General features: G+C 40.9%; 1 protein-coding gene across 1 annotated transcript in view; it reads right to left on the bottom strand.

Annotated features, from left to right (window-relative positions):
- Positions 1-20153, bottom strand: part of Rint1 (RAD50 interactor 1) — a 43807-nt gene extending 23654 nt beyond the window's left edge. The window contains exons 1-4 of the mRNA XM_051174840.1: positions 20079-20153; positions 19616-19661; positions 17659-17843; positions 13099-13340 (exon numbers count right to left, since the gene is read on the bottom strand). Coding sequence (XP_051030797.1) covers positions 13099-13340; positions 17659-17843; positions 19616-19661; positions 20079-20120 — 515 coding nt within the window. The 5' untranslated portion in view covers positions 20121-20153. The remainder of the gene's footprint in view (positions 1-13098; positions 13341-17658; positions 17844-19615; positions 19662-20078) is intronic.
- Between the last annotated feature and the right edge of the window lie 747 nt (positions 20154-20900).

Raw genomic sequence — 20900 nt, 5'->3', positions numbered from 1 at the left:
CCTCAGTGTAAAGGGTTGGGAAAAGATTTTCCAATCAAATGGAACCAAGAAGCAAGCAAGCGTGGCTATCTTAATATCTAACAAGTTAGACTTCAAACCAAAATTAATCAAAAGAGATGAAGACGGTCATTTTGTATTCATCGCAGGAGAAATCCATCAACACAAAGTCTCAGTTCTGAACATCTATGCCCCTAATACAAAGGCACCCACATTCATAAAAGAAACACTACCAAAACTCAAAGCTCTTATAAAACCTCACACACTTATAGTGGGAGACTTCAATACACGCTCTCAACACTAGACAGGAATACAAATCAGAAACTCAACAAAGAAACAAAAGAACTAACAGAAGTTATGTCTATAGTTACATCTATAGTACATTCCATCCAAACACAAAAAAATATACCTTCTTCTCTGCTCCACATGCAACCTCCTCGAAAATCGACCACATACTAGGTGGCATAACAAACCTCAACAGATACAAGAGAATAGGAATAGTCCCCCTGTATCTTATCACACCACCATGCTTTAAAATTGGAATTCAACAACACAAATAGCAGAAAGCCTGCAAACTCATGGATACTGAACAATGTGCAATTGCACCACACCTGGGTAAAAGAAGAAAAAAAGAAAGAAATTAAGGACTTTCTAATATTCAACGAGAATGAGGACATAACATACCCCAACTTATGGGACACCTTGAAAGTAGTGCTACGAGGGAAGTTCATTGCACTAAGTGCCCATATGAAGAAAACAGAGGATAGTCACATAAGAGAATTAACAGCGCAACTGAAAGCCTTAGAACAGAGAGAAGAGAACTCACCCCATAGGAGTAGACGCCAGGGAATAATCAATTTAAGGGCTGAAATCAACAAAACAGAAACCAGGAAAACAATACAAAAAAATCAATGCAACAAAGAGTTGGTTTTGTGAGAAAAACAACAAAATAGACAAACTTTTATCCAAATTAACGAAACAGCAGAGAGAGAGAACATGCAAATTAACAAATTCAGAAACGAAAAGGGGAACATAACACGGGACACAGAGGAAATCCAGACAATTTTCAGGTCATACTTTGAAAACCTGTATTCCACAAAAATTGAAAATTCAAAGGAAATGAACAAATTTCTGGATAACTATCACTTACCAAAATTAAATCAAGAACAGACAAACAACTTAAATATAACCTATAACCCACAAATGAATAGAAGCAATCATCGAAAGCCTTCAAACCAAAAAAGTCCAGACGGATTCAGTGCAGAATTCTACCAGACAATCAAGGAAGAACTAATACCACTACTCCTCAAATTGTTCCACAAAATAGAAACAGAAGGTTCATTGCCAAACTCTTTTTATGCGGCCACAATAACCTTGGTACCCAAGCCTCACAATGACACAACTAAGAAAGAAAACTACAGACCAATATCCCTGATGAACATTGATGCAAATATACTCAATAAAATACTGGCAAACCGAATTCAAGAATACATCACAGAAATCATCCACCATGACCAAGTAGGCTTCATCCCTGGAATGCAGGGATGGTTTAACATACAAAAATCTATCAACGTGATCCACCATATAAACAAAATGAAAAAGAAAAACCATGTGACTATCTCCCTAGATGCTGAAAAAAGCCTTCGACAAAATTCAACACCCTTTCATGATAAAGGTCTTGAAGAGATAAGGGATAACAAAAATATACCTAAACATAATAAGAGCAATATACAGCAAACAACTGCCAACATCAAACTGAATGGAGAGAAACTTAAGCCAATTCCTCTAAAATCAGGAACAAGACAAGGCTGCCCTCTCTCTCCATATCTCTTCAATATCATACTGGAAGTTCTAGCTAAGGCAACAAAAGGAGATCAAGGGGATCCAAATTGGAAAGGAAGTAGTCAAACTGTATCTATTTGCAGATGATATGATAGTTTACATAAGTGACCTGATAAACTCTACCAGGGAACTCCTACAGCTGATAAACACCTTCAGCAAACTAGCAGGATACAAGATAAACTCAAAAAAATCAGTAGCCTTACTTTTCTCAGAGACAAAGAGACAGAGAAAGAAGTCAGAAAAACATCATCCTTTACAATAGCCACAAGCAACATAAAGTATCTTGGTGTAATGCTTACCAAACAAGTAAAAGACCTATATAATAAGAACTTTGTGGCTCTAAAGAAAGAAATTAAAGAAGATACCAGAAAATGGAAAGATCTCCCATGCTCTTGGATAGGTAGGATAAACAGTAAAAATGGCAATCTGGCCAAAAGCAATCTACAGATTCAATGCAATCCCCATTAAAATCCCACCACAATTCTTCACTGATCTTGAAAGGATAATAATCAACTTTATATGGAAAAACAAGAGACCCAGGATAGCCAAAACAACCCTATACAATAAAATAACTTTAGGAGGCATCACCATTCCTGACTTTAAGCTCTACTACAGAGCTATAGTTCTGAAAACAGCCTGGTATTGGGATAAAAATAGACAGGTAGACCAATGGAATCGAATTGAAAATTCTGATATTAACCCACACACCTATGAACACCTGATTTTCGACAAAACAGCTAAAATTATACAATGGGGTGAAGACAGCATCTTCATCAAATGGTGCTGGCAAATCGGATGAGGGTGTGTAGAAGACTGCAGATAGACCCATGCAAAACTCAAGTCCAAATGGATCAAAGACCTCAACATCAATCCAGCCACATTGAACCTCTTAGAAGAGAAAGTAGGAGGTATCCTTGAACAAATTGGTATAGGAGACCACTTCCTGAACATAATCCAGGGGCACAGACACTGAGAGAAACAATTAATAAATGGGACCTCTTCAAACTTAGAAGCTTCTGTAAGGCAAAAGACACAGTCGACAAGACCAAACGGCAGCCCACAAACTGAGAAAAGATTTTCACCAATCCTATATCCGACAAAGGGCTGATCTCCAAAATATACAAAGAACTCAAGAAACTAGTCAACAAAACACCAAATAACCCTATTAAAAAATGGGGTACAGAACTGAAGAAAGAATTCTCAATAGAGGAAATAAAAAAAGGCTGAAAGACACTTAAGAAAATGCTCCACATCCTTAGCTATCAGGGAAATACAAATCAAAACAACTTTGAGATACCATCTTACTCCTGCCAGAATGGCTAAAATTAGAAACACCAATGATGACTCATGTTGGAGAGGATGTGGAGAAAGGGAACACTCCTCCACAGCTGGTGGGAATGCAAACTCATACAGCCATTTTGGAGATCAGTATGGCCGTTCCTCAGGAAAATGGGAATTAGTTTACCACAGGACCCGGGAATCCCCCTCTTAGGCATATACCCAAATGATCCACATCCATGCAACAAAGACATCTGTTCAACTATGTTCATAGCAGCACTATTTGTAATAGCAAGAACCTGGAAGCAACCTAGATGCCCCTCAATTGAAGAATGAAAAATGAAGACGTGGCACAATGGAATACTACTCTGCAGAAAAAAATAATGGTATCTTGAAATTCACAGGCAAGTGGATGGCACTTGAAGAAACCATCCTGAATGAGGTAACCCAGTCACAAAAAGAGGAACATAGTATGTACTCACTCATATATGGATTTTAGACCTAGAGCAAAGGATCACCAGCCTATAATTCACACTACCAGAGGAACTAGGATACAAGGTGTATTCTAAGAGATTCATATAAAGTCCCTCACAGAACCAGGAAGGGACAAGTCCCCCAGAGCACAGGGGAAGTGGGGGGGGGCAGCGAATGAAGAGAGAAGTAGGAGAAAACGAGGGGGAGGGAAGGAAAACATGTACGACCAAGAAGATTTGAAAGACCCCCACTATGCTTATTGCCTGTTTAAATTGCTCTTGCTAATTTGCCAAGGTCAAACTATGAGAAAAGTACAGGAGGGAACCAGGTGCTGCTCTCATCCAACGCCAACCAGATATCTGTGGTCTGCAGCTTGGACCAAAGCAAGGTCAGCAGGACAGTGTCCAGTATGCTGAGATAGTCATAACTGAATTCTTTGTATTCTTTGTGCCCAACCCGAATAACCAACTGTCCTTGGTTAACTACAACTGCTACATTTAGATGAAACAATGAAATCCCTGTAACCATGCTTCTGCTTCTGTAAGCCTGCTTCTTGCCACCCCAACCCTATATAAACTGCCTGAGTTTTAACCTCAGCACGCTCAGTCCCCCCGAAAGACTGAAGCGTCCACAGGTACCTGTGTAAACAATAAACAACCTCTTGCACTTGCATCCAGTGGTCTGGTCTCGTCTCTTGGGGGCAAGGGCCTTCCCCCTGACAGGCTCCAAACTCTTGGGGTCTCTGGGGGTCTTTCATTGGAGGTTCCACCGAGATTGGAGACCCTTCCCTCTAGAGACTGACACTGACACCCACCGGGAGGTAAGATGGCCAGCGCTTAATTTCTGTTCTTTGTTGTCTTGTTCATATGTCTTTTACTTGTTGCTTGTTGTGCAGCGATCGGTAATCGGCTAGGCTAGTCGAGTCTGTAGGCGGCTTGAGAAGGAGCTGACGAGCTCGGACTTCCACCCGCCACCCTGGGAGACGTCTCAGGGATCTGGGGTGCCCGATTTTTCGGGGCCCACAACGAGTCCCAGGGATTCGTGGTTTTGGGGGGCCCAGGGGGCTTAAGATCCTCTGTGCCTCCAACTCAGTATCTGGTTTCGGTTTTACGGCCGAAAACGCGCAGCGTGTCTTTGTGCCAGCTGTCTATGTGTTTTGTCTGTTCTGTTTATCTGTCTGATTCTTTATTTCGAAGAAAATATGAAACAATCTTTAACCACCCCCTTAAGTTTATTTTAGATCATTGATGATGTACAGAGACTAGCTCACAATCAGTTGGTTAAAGAAAAAAAAAAAAAAAAAAAACTGTGTGGGACTCCCTGGTAGCCAGCTGACTCGGAGATCAAAGGGAGCCAGCCACCGAAGGAACCTGCTGAGCCTTTCCCCCTGCGCCAGCAGGCCAATTTCAATTTCAATACTGGTCTTTCTCGGCGTCCAACCTTTATAATTGAAAAATCTAACAACCCCTCCTTCTCCAAAAACCCTGTAGCTCTCTAACCTACTTGAATATGGCTTTTGCAGGTCCTCCTAACCTTGGGGGGGGGGGGGAACAACGCATCTTCCTGGGAGAAACGTCTTATTTGGCAACTCAGTTGCCAAATAAAATTGAGGAAATTTTCCCCCTAAATCGTCCCTGCTGGGACTTTAACACCTACGTCTTTATCGCCAGTTACTCACAGCGGGTCTCCGCAGGCCTGGGACGCTGTCCCAGGAATTTGGCTCAGGTAAGACAGATAACCCAGGGACCAGAGGAAACTCCGACTGCATTTTTGAAGAGGCTAAAGGAAGCCGACCGTATGTATACACCCTTTGATTCTGATAGTAACGAGCAAAGGGGCAATGTTTCTATGGCTTTCATTTGGCAGTCGGCTCCAGATATTAGGACTAAGTTGCAGAGATTAGATAATTTACAAGATTATAGCCTGCAGGATCTGGTAAAGGAAGCAGAAAAGATCTTTAATAAGAGAGAAACACCTGAGGAAAAAGAAGAAAGACTTAGAAAGTTGCAGGAGGAAAGAGAGGACAAGTTTAAGAAGGAGCTAAAGGAGGAGAGAGAGAGAGAGAGAAAGAGAAAGAGAGAGAGAGGGATCATAGAAACCGGAGAGAATTAAGCAAAATCCTGGCCACTGTAGCTCAAAATAATCATAGTGCAGGAAGTCAGGAAAGAAAGGGAGAAGGAAGGAGGCCCAGGGTAGATCGAGACCAGTGTGCCTACTGCAAAGAAAAAGGCCATTGGGTCAAAGATTGCCCTAAGAGACCTAAAACTCAGAGGCGTGGAGACGGACTCCCAAGACCAACTCAGCTTCTAGCCCTAGATGAAGACTAGGGCAGTCGGGGCCAGGAGCCCCCCCCCCCCGAGCCCAGGCTAACCTTAAGAGTCGGGGGCAGCCAGTCACCTTCTTGGTGGACACTGGAGCCCAACATTCAGTTCTCACTGAAACGAACGGGCCATTGAGTACCAAAACAGCTTGGGTACAAGGAGCCACCGGAGAAAAACAATACCGATGGACCACGGAGAAAAAAGTTCATCTCGCATCAGGTAAAATCTCACATTCCTTTTTGCATGTACCGGACTGTTCATATCCATTACTGGGTCGAGATCTACTGACTAAATTAAAAGCCCAGATCCATTTTGAAGGACCAGGAGCTAAAGTCTCTGGCCCACAAGGGGCTCCACTTGAAATATTGACTTTACAATTGGAAAATGAATATAGACTTTTTAAAAAGCCTCCTGAACAGCAGGAAGGAATGGACTTATGGTTAAAACAACACCCCCTGGCCTGGGCAGAAACAGGGGGCATGGGCTGGCCATACAACAGCCATCCCTAATAATAACCCTGAACCCAGCCACCTTGTTACCACTGCTGGAGGAACCAGCCTCCCATGACTGTCAGCAGATCCTTGCAGAGATGCATGAAATGTGGCCTGATCTGACCAATCAGCCCTTGAAAGATGCAGACTACACCTGGTTCACAGACGGCAGCAGCTACTTGCTAAATGGTGAGAGAAGGGCAGGGGCTGCAGTGACAAATGCCTCAGAGGTCATATGGGCCACTGCACTCCCCGGAGGCACCTCTGCTCAGCGAGCTGAACCCTTTGCTCTGACTCAGGCTCTCCAGATAGCAGCAGGTAAGAAGCTTAATGTGTACACTGATAGCCGGTATGCCTTTGCCACTGCCCATGTCCATGGAGAAATTTATCGGAGAAGGGGCCTTTTAACATCAGAAGGCAAAAAAAATTAAAAATAAAAATAAAATCTTGACATTATTAAAGGCCCTGTTCCTTCCTAAAAAAATTGAGCATAATGCATTGCTCTGGACATCAAAAGGGGGAAAGCCTGGAGGCAAAAGGAAATCGCCTGGCTGATGAAGCAGCCAAACAAGCAGCCTTAAGCCCCCAACTATTGACTATTAGCATATTGACTAAAAAGGAAACAGCTAAGACTCCAGATTGGGACTATGATGAAACGGATTTGGACATTGTTCAGAAACTAGGTGCAGATTATGACCCCAATCGGCAATGCTGGGTCTACCAAGGAAAGACTATACTGCCTATAAAAATGGCAAAAATGTTAATAGACCACCTCCATAAGCTGACTCATTTAAATGCCAAAAAGATGAAAACTTTGCTAGATAAACAAGAAATTGGAACTTACCTTCCCAATCGGAATTTATTACTGGAACAAGTAACTGCTAACTGTCTGGCCTGTGCCCAGATAAACCAAGGAAAAACCAAACTGAATTCTGGGACCCGGCTTTGTGGCCATAGGCCTGGTGTCCATTGGGAAATAGACTTTACTGAAGTCAAACCTGGAATGTATGGTTATAAATATTTACTGGTTTTTATAGACACCTTTTCAGGATGGATGAAAGTGTTTCCTACCAAACATGAGACTGCAAAAATGGTCACCAAGAAACTATTGAAAGAAATCTTTCCCAGATATGGGATGCCACAGGTAATAGGATCAGACAATGGGCCTGCCTTCGTCTCCCAGGTAAGTCAGCTGGTGGCCAGGTTGCTGGGGATAAATTGGAAATTACATTGTGCTTACAGACCCCAGAGTTCAGGACAGGTAGAAAGGATAAATAGAACCATTAAGGAGGCTTTATCCAAATTAACGCTTGAAACTGGCTTTAAGGACTGGGTACAACTCCTACCTCTGGCCCTCTATTGGGCCAGAAACACTCCAGGCCCTCATGGCCTAACTCCCTTTGAAATACTATATGACAGTCCACCGCCAGCTGTATCATTCTTTGATGCTGACATTTCTGATTTTGCAAACACCCCTTCCATACAGGTGCATCTATGAGCCTTACAGATAGTCCAAGAAGAGGTCTGGAAACCTCTGGCGGCCGCATCCCGGGAGGAACAAAGAACCTCTTGTCAGCCCCACTCTTTCCAGATTGGCGATTCCGTCTGGGTTCGGAGACATCAGACTAAGAACTTAGAGCCCCACTGGAAGGGCCCCTACACTGTGCTCCTGACAACTCCCACCGCCCTGAAAGTAGACAGGATTGCTGCCTGGATGCATTTTAAATAGACTGGTACTGTTCAAAAATACACACACACACACACACTTGTCAGTTGTTCAGGCCCTAGTTTTGACCCAGCAGTACCAGCAATTAAAACAAATGAAAACTGAAAAACCATGAATAAAGGGTTTTATTCATTTTATAGAAAAAGGGGGGAATGAAAGACCCCCACTATGCTTATTGCCTGTTTAAATTGCTCTTGCTAATTTGCCAAGGTCAAACTATGAGAAAAGTACAGGAGGGAACCAGGTGCTGCTCTCATCCAACGCCAACCAGATATCTGTGGTCTGCAGCTTGGACCAAAGCAAGGTCAGCAGGACAGTGTCCAGTATGCTGAGATAGTCATAACTGAATTCTTTGTATTCTTTGTGCCCAACCCGAATAACCAACTGTCCTTGGTTAACTATAACTGCTACATTTAGATGAAACAATGAAATCCCTGTAACCATGCTTCTGCTTCTGTAAGCCTGCTTCTTGCCACCCCAACCCTATATAAACTGCCTGAGTTTTAACCTCAGCACGCTCAGTCCCCCCGAAAGACTGAAGCGTCCACAGGTACCTGTGTAAACAATAAACAACCTCTTGCACTTGCATCCAGTGGTCTGGTCTCGTCTCTTGGGGGCAAGGGCCTTCCCCCTGACAGGCTCCAAACTCTTGGGGTCTCTGGGGGTCTTTCAGATTGAGGCCTAGTTAGGAATAGAAGACAAAAGAGACAGAGACAGAGAGAGAGAGAGAGAGAGAGAGAGAGAGAGAGAGAGAGAGAGAGAGAGAGAACATAAAAGAGGCAGCCAATGTTGGTTTGAAGATAAAATTGAACACAAAGAAAGGTCTAGAGAACTACAAGACTGCCACCAACTAACAATTTGAGCTTCTGTGGAAAGGCTACCATAAATGCCCTTCCCGGATAGTGAGATCAACAACTAACTTATTCATGGAACACTCATCTAATACCTGTTGGAAACAGGAGCAAACACCCATTCAAACACTGAGTCGAACTAGAACCCAGATGCAGATGGAGAGGACAAGACCAGGCTGCAGAAACACATAGAGACAGCTTACCTGAACAAGGAGGAGCTAACAGGCCACCAGACAGATAGCTAAGAAGCCAGCATGGAACTGACTCAGGCCCCCCTGTATATGGGTGTCAGCCAGAAGGACTGAGCAGTCTAAGGGACCTCAGACAGTGGAGCCAGGATGTATCCCTGGTGCACAAAAGTACCTTGCAAACACATCCTCCATGGAGGGATAACTGCCTTAACCTAGAGACAGGAGAGAAGCTCTAGTCCCTACTTCACATGACCTGTCAGATCTACATGACCCCAACTGGATGGCACTCCCCTACATATGGAATTGTGGTGGGGGGATGGGAGGGGAGGGTGGTTAGGGTGCATGTGATAGGGCAGAAAGGGCAAAAGGGAGGGAGGGAGGGAAAAAAGAAGGGAGGGAGAGAGGGAGGGAGGGAGAGGGAACTGGGATCGACATGTAAAATAATAAATTAAATTAAAAAAAATGCTTTGACTCCAAAATTTAAGTTGAAGGACAAGTTACTGGGGAAAAGGATTTCTATTTTTGTTTCCACAGAAAATGAAAAGCTGTGGATTCCTTCCAGACTAATGTGGTTTGATGAAGCCAGACCGCCTGAAACAGAGTACCAGGTGATCCTACATTCAAAACAGCTGGACAAAGCAGCCTTGCAGACTACAGCCAGGATTTCTGCATCTTCTTAGAATCCCCTATAATGCGCCCCTTACCAGCAGGAAGTAGTTTGGAAAGAATGATGCCCAAATTCCCAAATATTGTCTATAAATGTTTGTTTTCATTTAAATGGGCTTGGTTATATAAAATAAATAAAAAGAAATATATTTAAAAAAAATGAAGTTTGAAAGAAAACTGGAAATAGATATGTTATCACAAAAGCCTTAAGGGAAAACTAATATAATTACGAGAATGAAATAATTGTGTGGCACTCATTATTTATTTTATTCCTGAATTAAAATTCTCTTTTAAACAATTCATATGCCAAAAAATTACTGATACCTACAGTCTTGTTCTGGTTAATCTCTTTGGCAACTACGAAAGGGAAACTTTCAAACTTATTCTGCTTAAGCAAGTTATTAGATGACTCAGGGGGTAAAGTCCTTGCTGTGCAAGCCTGAGGACTTGGGGTTTGGATCCTTTAACAGCCACATAAAAAGTAAGGCATAGTAAGGCACCTGTAATCCCAGCACAGGAAGAGGAGACACTAGCCAATCAGTCTAGCCAATCTGTGAGCCAAGGGTTTTGTGAGACACTATCTCAAAAAATAAAAGGCAACCTATGTACAATTTGGAAGGGGTAGGGAACCATACCATGAATCAAAATAATCTCCTCATTTAGGCAGAAATGTTACTCTGAGTTGAGAGGCAAGATCTGATAGAATCAACCTTTAGTGTTCACAAAACAGAAGTGAACTTTACTTCTCTTTTTTACCAAAATAACTTTCTTTTTTTTTTTTTTTTTTTTTTGTTTGTTTTGTTTTTTTGTTTTGTTTTTTGAAACAGGGTTTCTCTGTGGCTTTAGAAGCTGTCCTGAAACTAGCTCTTGTAAACCAGGCTGGCCTTGAACTCACAGAGATCTGCCTGCTCTTGCCTCCCCAGTACTGGGATTAAAGGCATGTGCCACCACCGCCCAGCCACTAAAATAACTTTCTTATTTTTCCCTATTCATAGGTATTTCAACTCTATTTTATTCATCTAAGAATACTGTAGAGTTTGAGATAGATTATCTGTCTGCCTGTTTGTTGTTTATAGACAAGGTCTGGACATGTAGCCATAAGCTGACCCTAAATTTGCTATCCTCTTGCCTTGGCCTCACAGGTATTGAAATTTCAGGTTTGAACCATCACATTGGTCTAATTTAGTAGCTCTTTTTGTTCGCTGTTGTTTAGGAGACCAGGTCTCAATATAGTAGCCTGGGTTTTCCTGGAACTGTGTAAACAAAGCTGATCTAAAACATACAACAATCGTCTTGCTTCAGCCCCACTCCCCAACTGTTATCATGCCAGGCTCACAGTTCTTTTTTAAGCAATTATGTATTCAATCGTTCATTTATGGTTTTGGTTTTTCAAGACAGTATCATTTATTTGTTTGTTTATTTATTTATGGTTTTGGTTTTTCAAGACAAGATTTTTTGCAGTCATGGCTGTCCTGGAACTCATTCTGCAGGGCAGGCTGGCCTCAAATTTATAGAGATCTGCCTGCCTCTATCTCTTGATGATGGGATTAAAGGTGTACAAATCCACCATCCAGTGATTTATTTATTTATTTTGTATGAGAGCCTTGCATATACGTTATGTATACCATTTGCATACAGTGCCCAGGGAGACCAGAAGAGGGCATCAGATCCCCTGGAACTGAAGTTACAGAGGTTCTGAGCTACTCTGTGAGTTCCAGAAGCTACAGCCTGGTCTCCTAACTGCTGAGCTTCTTATAATGCAGTTCTTATTAGACGATGACCAATGAAGAAAATTCAAATTCTAGGTGAAACAATGCAGCTCAACATGTGATAATCTCCAAATATTTATGAGAACACTGATGAACAGATTTTCAGAAATACAGCATTAGAAACAGTACTTTTGACTAGGCAGTGGTGGTGCACACCTTTAAATTCAAGGCCAATCTGGTCTACAGAGTGAGTTTCAGGACAAATCTCATCTCAAAAAAAAAAAAAAAAAAAAAAAGAAAGAAAGAAAAAGAAAACACAACTGCTTAAGCATTATATTGTTTTTTGGTTTTTTTTTAGTTGTTGGGCAATGGCTAGAGCTTCTTATTGGCTAGCTCTGTCTTAAATATCACCCCATAACCACTAATATATGTATTTTTACATGGTCTTATCTTACCAGAGAGAGCGTTTGGACTTCTTACTCCTGTTGATCCTACTACATCTCCCAGAATTCGCCTTGTCTCCTAGTCCCTCCTATCTTGCTTTCCTATTGGTCAACAGGGCTTTATTCATTAACCAATAAGAGAAACATATATACAGAATGACATCTCCCATCATCTCCTCTTTTCTGTCTAAAATAAAAAGGGTTTTAACTTTAACATAGTAAAACAGTTATCAAAATAGAACTATAGTTAACAATATTTAGTCCATTAACATTATCAGGAATTAAAGAAAACATTCTATCATCTAGCCTATCTTTGTGAGTTTAAAAACTAAGGAAAACAATAACCATAACTATCTGTCTTCAATTCCATTAAAGACCACAGAAGGATAATATATAAACTCTAGAAATGACAGAGACATCTTGCTACCTGGACAGTCATCTAAAGTTCTACACTACTTTAAATGCCATATTCTGTAAATCTTTGAAAGATTTGAAAAATGTCTATCCATTTGAAATATATCTCTATATGTCTAGAAAACCTAGCCAACCTAACTATAAGCTTTGACTATGATAGGTAACTATCTACAATCTATACTTAATTATACATTACATTTTTAAATGAGCTATATAAACACAATACTTAAACAAGAGGAGAAATATACTTATCAGAAAATTGACCTTAAATTTGTACAAATACAATTTTTTTTTAACTTTTCAATTGTTTTGGTTTTTCAAGACAGAGTTTCTCTGTGTGGTCTAGGCTGTCCTGGAACTCAATCTGTAGACCAGGCTGGCCTCAAACTCAGAGAATCCGACTGCCTCTGCCTCTGTCTCCCAAGTGCTGGTGTTAAAGGCATGTATAGCCTTAAATTTTTAACTTACTTTCTTTCAAATGCAAATTAAGCTTCCTAAAAGTTTATATTCATTCACAATAGAGCAGAATAATCATTACCCATAAAGTCATTTTCTTAACAAATGGTAAAAATTATAATCTTTAATTAACTCAATTATTTAACAGCATACACACAAACACCCACACACCCACACACACACACTCTGAGACAGAGACTTAAAGGAAACAATAATTATGAGAACAATGCCTGCCCCACCTTAGCTCTTCGATCTGTGAAACCCATTTAAGGTACGTGAGATGCTGTTCAATCTCTTCTATCTCGTTGATCATGGCCCCGAGATCATCCATCCACGGCTGTGCAGTCAGAAGATGGCTGGTGATGGAACTGAAGAGAGGAGCTTCCTGCTCCAGAAACTGATTAAGAACTTGTTTGGATTCTTCTGCATCTTTTAAAGCACTTTGAATTCTTTTCGGGATTTCTGATGAAATTGTAAATACCTAACAACACATAAAAATATTAATAGTGAGGTAAAATTTTGTTAGTCTTTTCCAAAAACATGAAAACATGTTCCAACAGAACTTAAAGTTTTCTACTAAAATTTTCAAGCCAGCTGTGCATGGTGATGTACATCTTTAATCCCAACACTCAGAAGGTAGTAATTGCAGAAGAAACTTTGTAAGTTTGAGGCTATCTGTAAGTTTCAGGGCAGCTACAGTTATGTAATGAGACCCTGTCTTAAAAATAAAAATCCTTTAAACAAAAGGTTTGTCTAGGTGTGGTGGCATATACATTCAGTTCCAGCAATTGGGAGGTGGAAAAAGAAGAATGAAGAATTCAAGGTCAGCCTTGGCACTTTTACAGAGTTCTAGGCCAACCTAAGCTACATAAGACAACCTCAAAAACTAAGAGGGCTGGGAAGGTAATAAACCAGGCACAGCGCTGTGTCTATAACCCTCACGCTAGGAGCACAAAGACTGGTTGATCTCTGCTCAGTGGCCAGTCCATTTAGCTGAATCAGTAAGAGACCTTGCCTCAAAAAAAATAGGTGGAAAGTGATAAGCGACTCTGACCTCTGGCTTATTCATTTGCACACCCATGGAAACATAACACACATGCACACAGGAACAAAATAACAAAGTTCAATTTCTTCATCCTATAGCAATCAACCCAAACATATAATGCTTTATGACAAGTGTAAAAGCGCTCTCGCTCTCTCTCTCTCTCTCTCTCTCTCTCTCTCTCTCTGTGTGTGTGTGTGTGTGTGTGTGTGTGTGTGTGTGTGTGTGTGTGTATTTAGAGAGACCTTCCAACACATGGCTCCCAGTCAAGTATCTGGAACACTTTGAAAGCATACAGCCAGATATTTCTTGCTTCACTAAGTTACTTTCCTTCAAAAAACAAATGAAACTGTGATTCAAGCTGTATTGATAACATAGCTGGGGATGTCTCTCATCAAGCAGAGCACCTGCCTAGTATTCATAAGACTGAGTTCAATTCTCAGCACTACAGTGGGGGAAAAATCTACAAAACTACAAAAGGTAGCACACACCTGTAACCTCAACACTTGGGAGAATCAGGAATTCATGCCAGTCTCAGCTACATAGGAGTTTGAGGCCAACCTGAGTTACATAAAGTCCTGCCTCACAGCAAACAAACAAAAAACCCAAAATACAGCTGGGTCCCTGTATTTTGCTAGAGCCTATGATTAGGCTACTGATTTGGTAAGAAGATAGTTAGGTAATGTTTTTAGAAATGTAATTTATTAAAGGATGTTTTTATGGAGGTTGGAGAGACACCTCAGCAGTTAAATGTATATATTGTTCCTCTAGAGGACACAAGTTCTATTCCAAGAACTGACAGTCGACTGAAGTCCCCGGTTATGGGGGTACCTGCACTCATGCATATAACCCAACTCCAAACACATAATTAAAATAGATGTTTTAAAAATATCTTTTATTATATATGAAAAACATAAATCAATTATTAGACACCAGAACAATGATCAATATTTTATTTTACTTTGAGACAGTCTCATACCTGGCTGACCTTGAACTTCCTTCCATTGTATAAGTTCTGGGATTACAGATTAATGTGACCATACCCAGTACTACACAGAATTTTATAAAATTTCAACTTAATCACCCCTGACTAGATAACTCTCAACCCAACACTATGTTAATGATATAAGGAAGATACAACATCTGCCCTTAAGTATGAAAGAGACACATAGCATACATGAGGGAAAGACCAGATCACAGGTAGTTATGAAGGAACATTCTTTGTACAACAGATAACAGGACCCACTAGATGTTTTAAATAAGGGAAATTTACAGTTTACAAAGTAGGAACAGAAAAGCAAGGGAGCTCAGAGAATTGGGGGATAGGTATTAACAGCGGGAGGGAAGCATCAGACTCCTAGGCTACCAACCTGTGCTGGTTGGGTTATGTCAAAATAATTCAATTAGCATGCTGGGGATATTATTTTAAGATGTGGGACTTCTGTTTATGTTACATGTGTTTAACTCTGTGAAGCTGTGTTACTGTGCCTGCTGGTCCAATGAAGAGCTGATCGGCCAATAGCGAGGCAGGAACAAGGATAGGTAGGGCTAACAGGCAGAAGATAAATAGAAGAAGAAATGTGGAAGAGAACATCAGGGGCCAGCCACCCAGTCACCCAGCCAGCCACAAAGTAAGAGTAAAAGAAAGATATACAAAAGGTTTAAAAAAAAAAAAAAGACAGAGGGAAAAGATAGGGTATTTAAGAAAAGCTGGCAAAAACAAACCAAGCTAGGGACAGGCATTCCTAACTAAGAGTAAGCCTCTGTACCGGATTTATTTGGGAGTTGGGTAGTGGGCCACCCCCCAAAAAAACAAAAAACAAAAACAACACAAAACACTAGAGTCATCTGAAAAGATGGAACTTCAGCTGAGAAAATGCTTCTATCAGATAGGCTTTTAGGCAAGTTTGTGGGTGTGTTCTTGATTAATGATTGATATGGGAGCACCTAGCCCACTATGGATAGTGCCACCCCTTGTCCAGTGTCCTTAGTTATATAAAACTCCAAGCTAAGCAAGCCAATAAGCATTGTTTTTCCATGGTCTCTGCATCAGTTCCTATCTCCAGGTTCCTGCCTTGAGTTCCTGCTTTGACCACTCTCAATGATAGACCATAACAAGTAAGTGTAAGCCAAAAAAAACTCTTCCCTCCACAAGTTGCTTTTGGTCACAATATTTTATCACAGAACTAGAAAGCAGGACCTGAGTAATAAGCAGAGGGTGGTGCTATTAGTCACAGAGGGAACCCTTTAAGAGATAAGAAGAGAACAATTTGAGACATGCTCAATCTCAGGTTCAGTAAGTATCTGTGGTCAATGGGGAAACAAGCTTGATTACAGGGGTAAAAGAGCTAATGGCAAACTAGAAAATTGAGATTGATAATACTTTTTAAAATACCTGACAACCAAATGAGTGAATGAATGCCCACTAAAAGATGAAGTGAATGTTTTTGTTTTATAAGGAAGACCTATGTTCATCTACTGAGAAGACAAGCCTGGTAGGATAAAATTCCAAGAGCAAACTAAGACCACTGGTTGCCAAGGTGCTAGGAAGGAGCTAGGGTGTAAGGCTAGGGTGTAATAGCTCCTGCTTGAAGGTATATGTAGGGTATGGATGGTACTATTGACAGAAGAAATGGGGGGATACAGAGAGCAAGGATCAGAGGATATATGCAAAGTATATTGATATATATGTGTATACACACACACACACACACACACACACATACGTCATAATGAAATCTATACACTGTGGTGGTTTGAATCGGATGGCCCCATAGACTAATGTGTCTGAATGGTTGGACCATAGGGAGTGTAGCACATTAAGTGTGACCTTGTTGGAAGAAGTGTGTCACTGTTGGAGTGTGATATTCTCCAACAGAATCTTGAAGGAATGGAAAAGCTGACAGATCAGGCTACACAAAAAGATTAGCAGTAGTTGTGATGGGAAAGCAGGAAGGTGTAGAGGCCTAACTCAGTTCATGGGGCTGGAAGAACATAAAGTCACATCACACCCACATATTCAGAGTTTCTTTAACCTAATTAATTTCTTACATTATAAAAATCTTTCCTCTTTAACAGAGTAGTACAACTATAAAGACCTACTTCTCTTTAGCTTAAGATTATTTTCATTGGGTTTTTAAAAATAAAGTATTATGTTCATTGTAAAAACAAACCTTGATAATACATAAAAGCATGAAGAAAATCATCTTTCAACCAATACCCAGAAACAAATATTGTTAAAATTCTCTTTCAGTCTTTTTGTTTTGTTATTTTTGTGGCAAGGTTTCATGGAACCCAGAATCAGTCTATAGTGACAACATAACTGAGGCTAGCCTTGAACTCTTGATGCTCTTGCCTCCTACCTCCATGTGCAGAGGTTATAAGCATGTGCCACCACACCTAGCAACTACAGTACATTAAATGCATGTTTCCTTCCTCTATGTGCATTTATAAAAACTTGGAATGATAGTGTTTAATCATTTTATACATTCTGAATTATTCATAAACTTGTTCTAAAAGTTATTAGATGAAGACAATATAAAATGTTAGCTATCATTTTGTTCTCAAGGAACAAAATCAGTAGAAACTTTTATTTTGTTTATAAAATGTGTAAGCAGGAGTCTTTGAAGCCTATCACTTAGTTAAATGACTATCATGATTTACATCTTCAAATGCATAATATACAGTATACATAACGCTGTTTATGATCAGTTTCAGTGAATACAGCTGATACACTTTCACTGGGCTTAATACTTACCTGTTCTTCTAACTTTATTTTATTTTCTGTCATCTTTTCTATGAGTTTGCCAAGTTTCTTTAAAGATTTAAGGTCACTTCCCACCTCCTTTTCTATGAATACAGACACATTCAAGGGAAGCTCATCATCATCTCTCCCTTGTGAAAGCTGGTCGCTTCCAACAAGAGCTGCAATGTTCATGTCACCTACAGACAGAAAAGTGACATCACTGTGTTACTGGAAGTAGAAAAAAATATAGGACTATAAAAAGGATACAAGTTAGTATACTAGACTTACAGGTTTAACTGAGGGCTGGAAATAAAGCTCAGCAGTACACTTGCCTATTATGTATCAGGCCATAGGTTCAATTCTCAGCACCTCCTGATAATTTAAACAGTACACATCCATACTGTATCTCTAACTATATACATGTGTACACAGATTATACCCAAATGATCAAAACAGTTAATCAACCAACTCACAAGATGCTCACAGGCTGAGAAAGTTTAGAGCCAACAAAAAATTTTCCAAATCTTAAGAGTTCTAAGCCAACTTGGGCTATACAATAAAAAAATGTTCTCTCAACAAAACAAAAAGAAACAAAATTTTAGAGCAATTAAATCATCTCTTATTATCCTAAAATGTATGGCTCAATAGCACTGCTAACTTGTTAATCATCTATGCTGCACCTCATAGGAACCTCTTGACAGCTTCTTGGGAGTTGAGGGTGCGTGACTCACATTTTAGCAATGTTACCTTTCTTCTCCTACTCTACCATTAATGTATTGTGATAAATGGTGGTTTATTTTCAAAGTAGCTGTTTCTATACAAAAGCTGATTCTTTTCTTCTTCTCTTTTTCTTTCAAGTTTTTCTTTTTTTTTAATATTTATTTATTTTTATTTAATTTTATATAACAAAGTCCAATTAAATGAAAACAAACATTTATACACAATATTTGGGAATTTGGGCGTCGTTCTTTCCAAACTACTTCCTGCTGGTAAGGGGCGCTGTCTTGGGGGGTTCGAAGAAGATTCAGATATCCTAGCTGTAGTCTGCAGGGCTGTTTTGTCCAGCTGTTTGGAATGTAGGATCAGCTTGTACTCTGTTTCAGGCGGTCTGGCGTTCTTTCAAGTTTTTCAAGACAAGGTTTCTCTGTATTGCTTTGGTGCCTGTCCTGGAAAGTGCACCACCAACACCTGGCAAGTAAGCTGATTCTTTTTCTTTTAAAAAAAAAAAAAAAATGTTATGGGTATGTGTGTATGCACACACATTTTGGTTTAGAGTTTTTGTTTTTGAGACAGGATTTCTCTAGCCCCAGCAGGCCTTGAACTCTCTGTACAGCTGATGATGATCTTGAACTTGTGATCCTCTTGACTCCACATTCCAAGTGTTTGCTGAGATTATAGTTGCTCCACCACACTGTTTTATGCAGTTCTGGGTACTGAACCTAGAGCACTAGGCTTGCTAGGCAAGCATTCTATCATATCTAAATAAAAATATGCCTAAATGAAAAATGTATGAGATACTGTTCAAATATTTATGTGTATAGTCCCAGGTAGGAAATGGAGGTACCAGATCTTTCCTTGTCCCCAATACCTAAGTAGTATTCTACCTGCAGCAAATTTTAATTACAAATTTACTAAAGGTAAAGGTGTAATTAAGCAGTTATCTAACGTTCTCCTTGAACCCAGCAACAGTGACCGGCATCACTCCCTCCTGCAGTTTCATTAAAATAAAGGCCTAAGTAAAGTCATACCAGTCGGGGCACTAGGTAGGAGAATCAAAGTTCTTTTCTATATTTTACAGTCTTAAAGAGACAAAAGTCCACGTGCAACTAGTATTTATTATTAAACAACCTACAGAAAAAAAAAATCATGTAAAAGGTAGCAGGCTAAGAAACCTCTTTTGCGGACCCTAAAGAGTGTGTTGGGAGGGAGAGCCAGGCAAAGGAGAAATAAGGGTTTGGAGCCCGCTTACTTTTCTCCTCTGTGGTCTTCATTTTGTCATCGCTTTCGGGGCAGCACTGCCAGAAAAATAGGTGTGGCAAACAAGTTAGACTCAAGTAAGTGTTGTTAATGCAGGTCTCCAAAAGGGCCCCTACTGTCGTGTCTGGTGGAGAGGTCCTAGGCACTTCTCCCAAGGGCATTCTTAACCACCTCCCCCGAAATCTGCACCACCTCCCCTGGCTCCGAATTAAGGCTGTCAGGACACTGAGGACACCTTCCCGCCAGCTCTCAACACTGTAACCTCCTGGAACAATGAAAGACATTTCACTGTGACTACCTCCCCTGAGAAGCCCTTGACTGCTTCGGACCGCGGGAACTACCTTCACATGCTTCCAGGTTAATCTAGCATGGACAATCTCCCCAGGGAGGTCTGTACTAGCTCACAGCGTCACCAAGTTCCCTTTCCCTTTCCCGGGTTACCAGGGACAACTCACCCGGGCTGCCGGCAGTTTGCCTAAGTCGCCAGCTGGAATCATCCTGCCTCCGCGCGAGTCCTCGATCCCATACGCCGCCAGCCTGATTTATAGAGAGAGTCCAGCAAGAGCAAAATAAGCAGATAGGCCTCCAGAGGGGCCAGATAAATCGCCACCTCGACTTCCTTTCGCCATCTCTCTGGTTCCGTTCTCTCGAGCTAGAGAGACCCACCTGCGTCGCAGCTGTCCTGTTCTATGGTGCCACCTATTGGTTGGCTGTCAGATCGGCCGCGCAGAAAACCCAGTGACCCACCTACTTCCCAGCTGGTTCACAGCTCTTTCACTTCTTCGGAAGTTAATAAAATAGAATTCGGCCCTGGCAGAGTGACTCACACTTGTAATCCCACCATTGGGAGGTGAGGGAAGGCAGGAGGATCAAGAGGTTCAAAGTCAGCTCCATCTCTTTACTCCTTGAGTACATGTAGCTCTGTCTCAAAAAAGAAAATACTACTTCGGCTTTGGTACTCTCATGGTGGGTAAGCCTCGTGATTCAGAAGCAGAGGCAGAAGGATTGCCACTAGCTTCGGTATAGATTGACCTATAGAATGAGTTCTGTATCAGCTAAGGCAACATGGAGAATGCCTATCTCAAGATGGCTCAGCCTGTACAAGAACTTGCCAAGACATCTGAGTTCCATACCATGGTGGAAGGAGAGAACCAACTCCTGCAAGTTGTCCTCTGACCTCCACATACCTCTTCATCGCCCCATTAATAAATAAAAGTTTTAAAATTCTAATAGTAATAATAGAGCTTGAAGATAGTTCTCCTTCCATGTCATAAGTC

The sequence above is a fragment of the Phodopus roborovskii genome, unplaced genomic scaffold (genome assembly GCF_943737965.1).
Source record: "Phodopus roborovskii unplaced genomic scaffold, PHOROB, whole genome shotgun sequence".
Lineage (NCBI taxonomy): Eukaryota > Metazoa > Chordata > Mammalia > Rodentia > Cricetidae > Phodopus > Phodopus roborovskii.
Note: the sequence above shows the minus strand (reverse complement) of the source record. Positions and strands in the feature narration are given on the sequence as shown.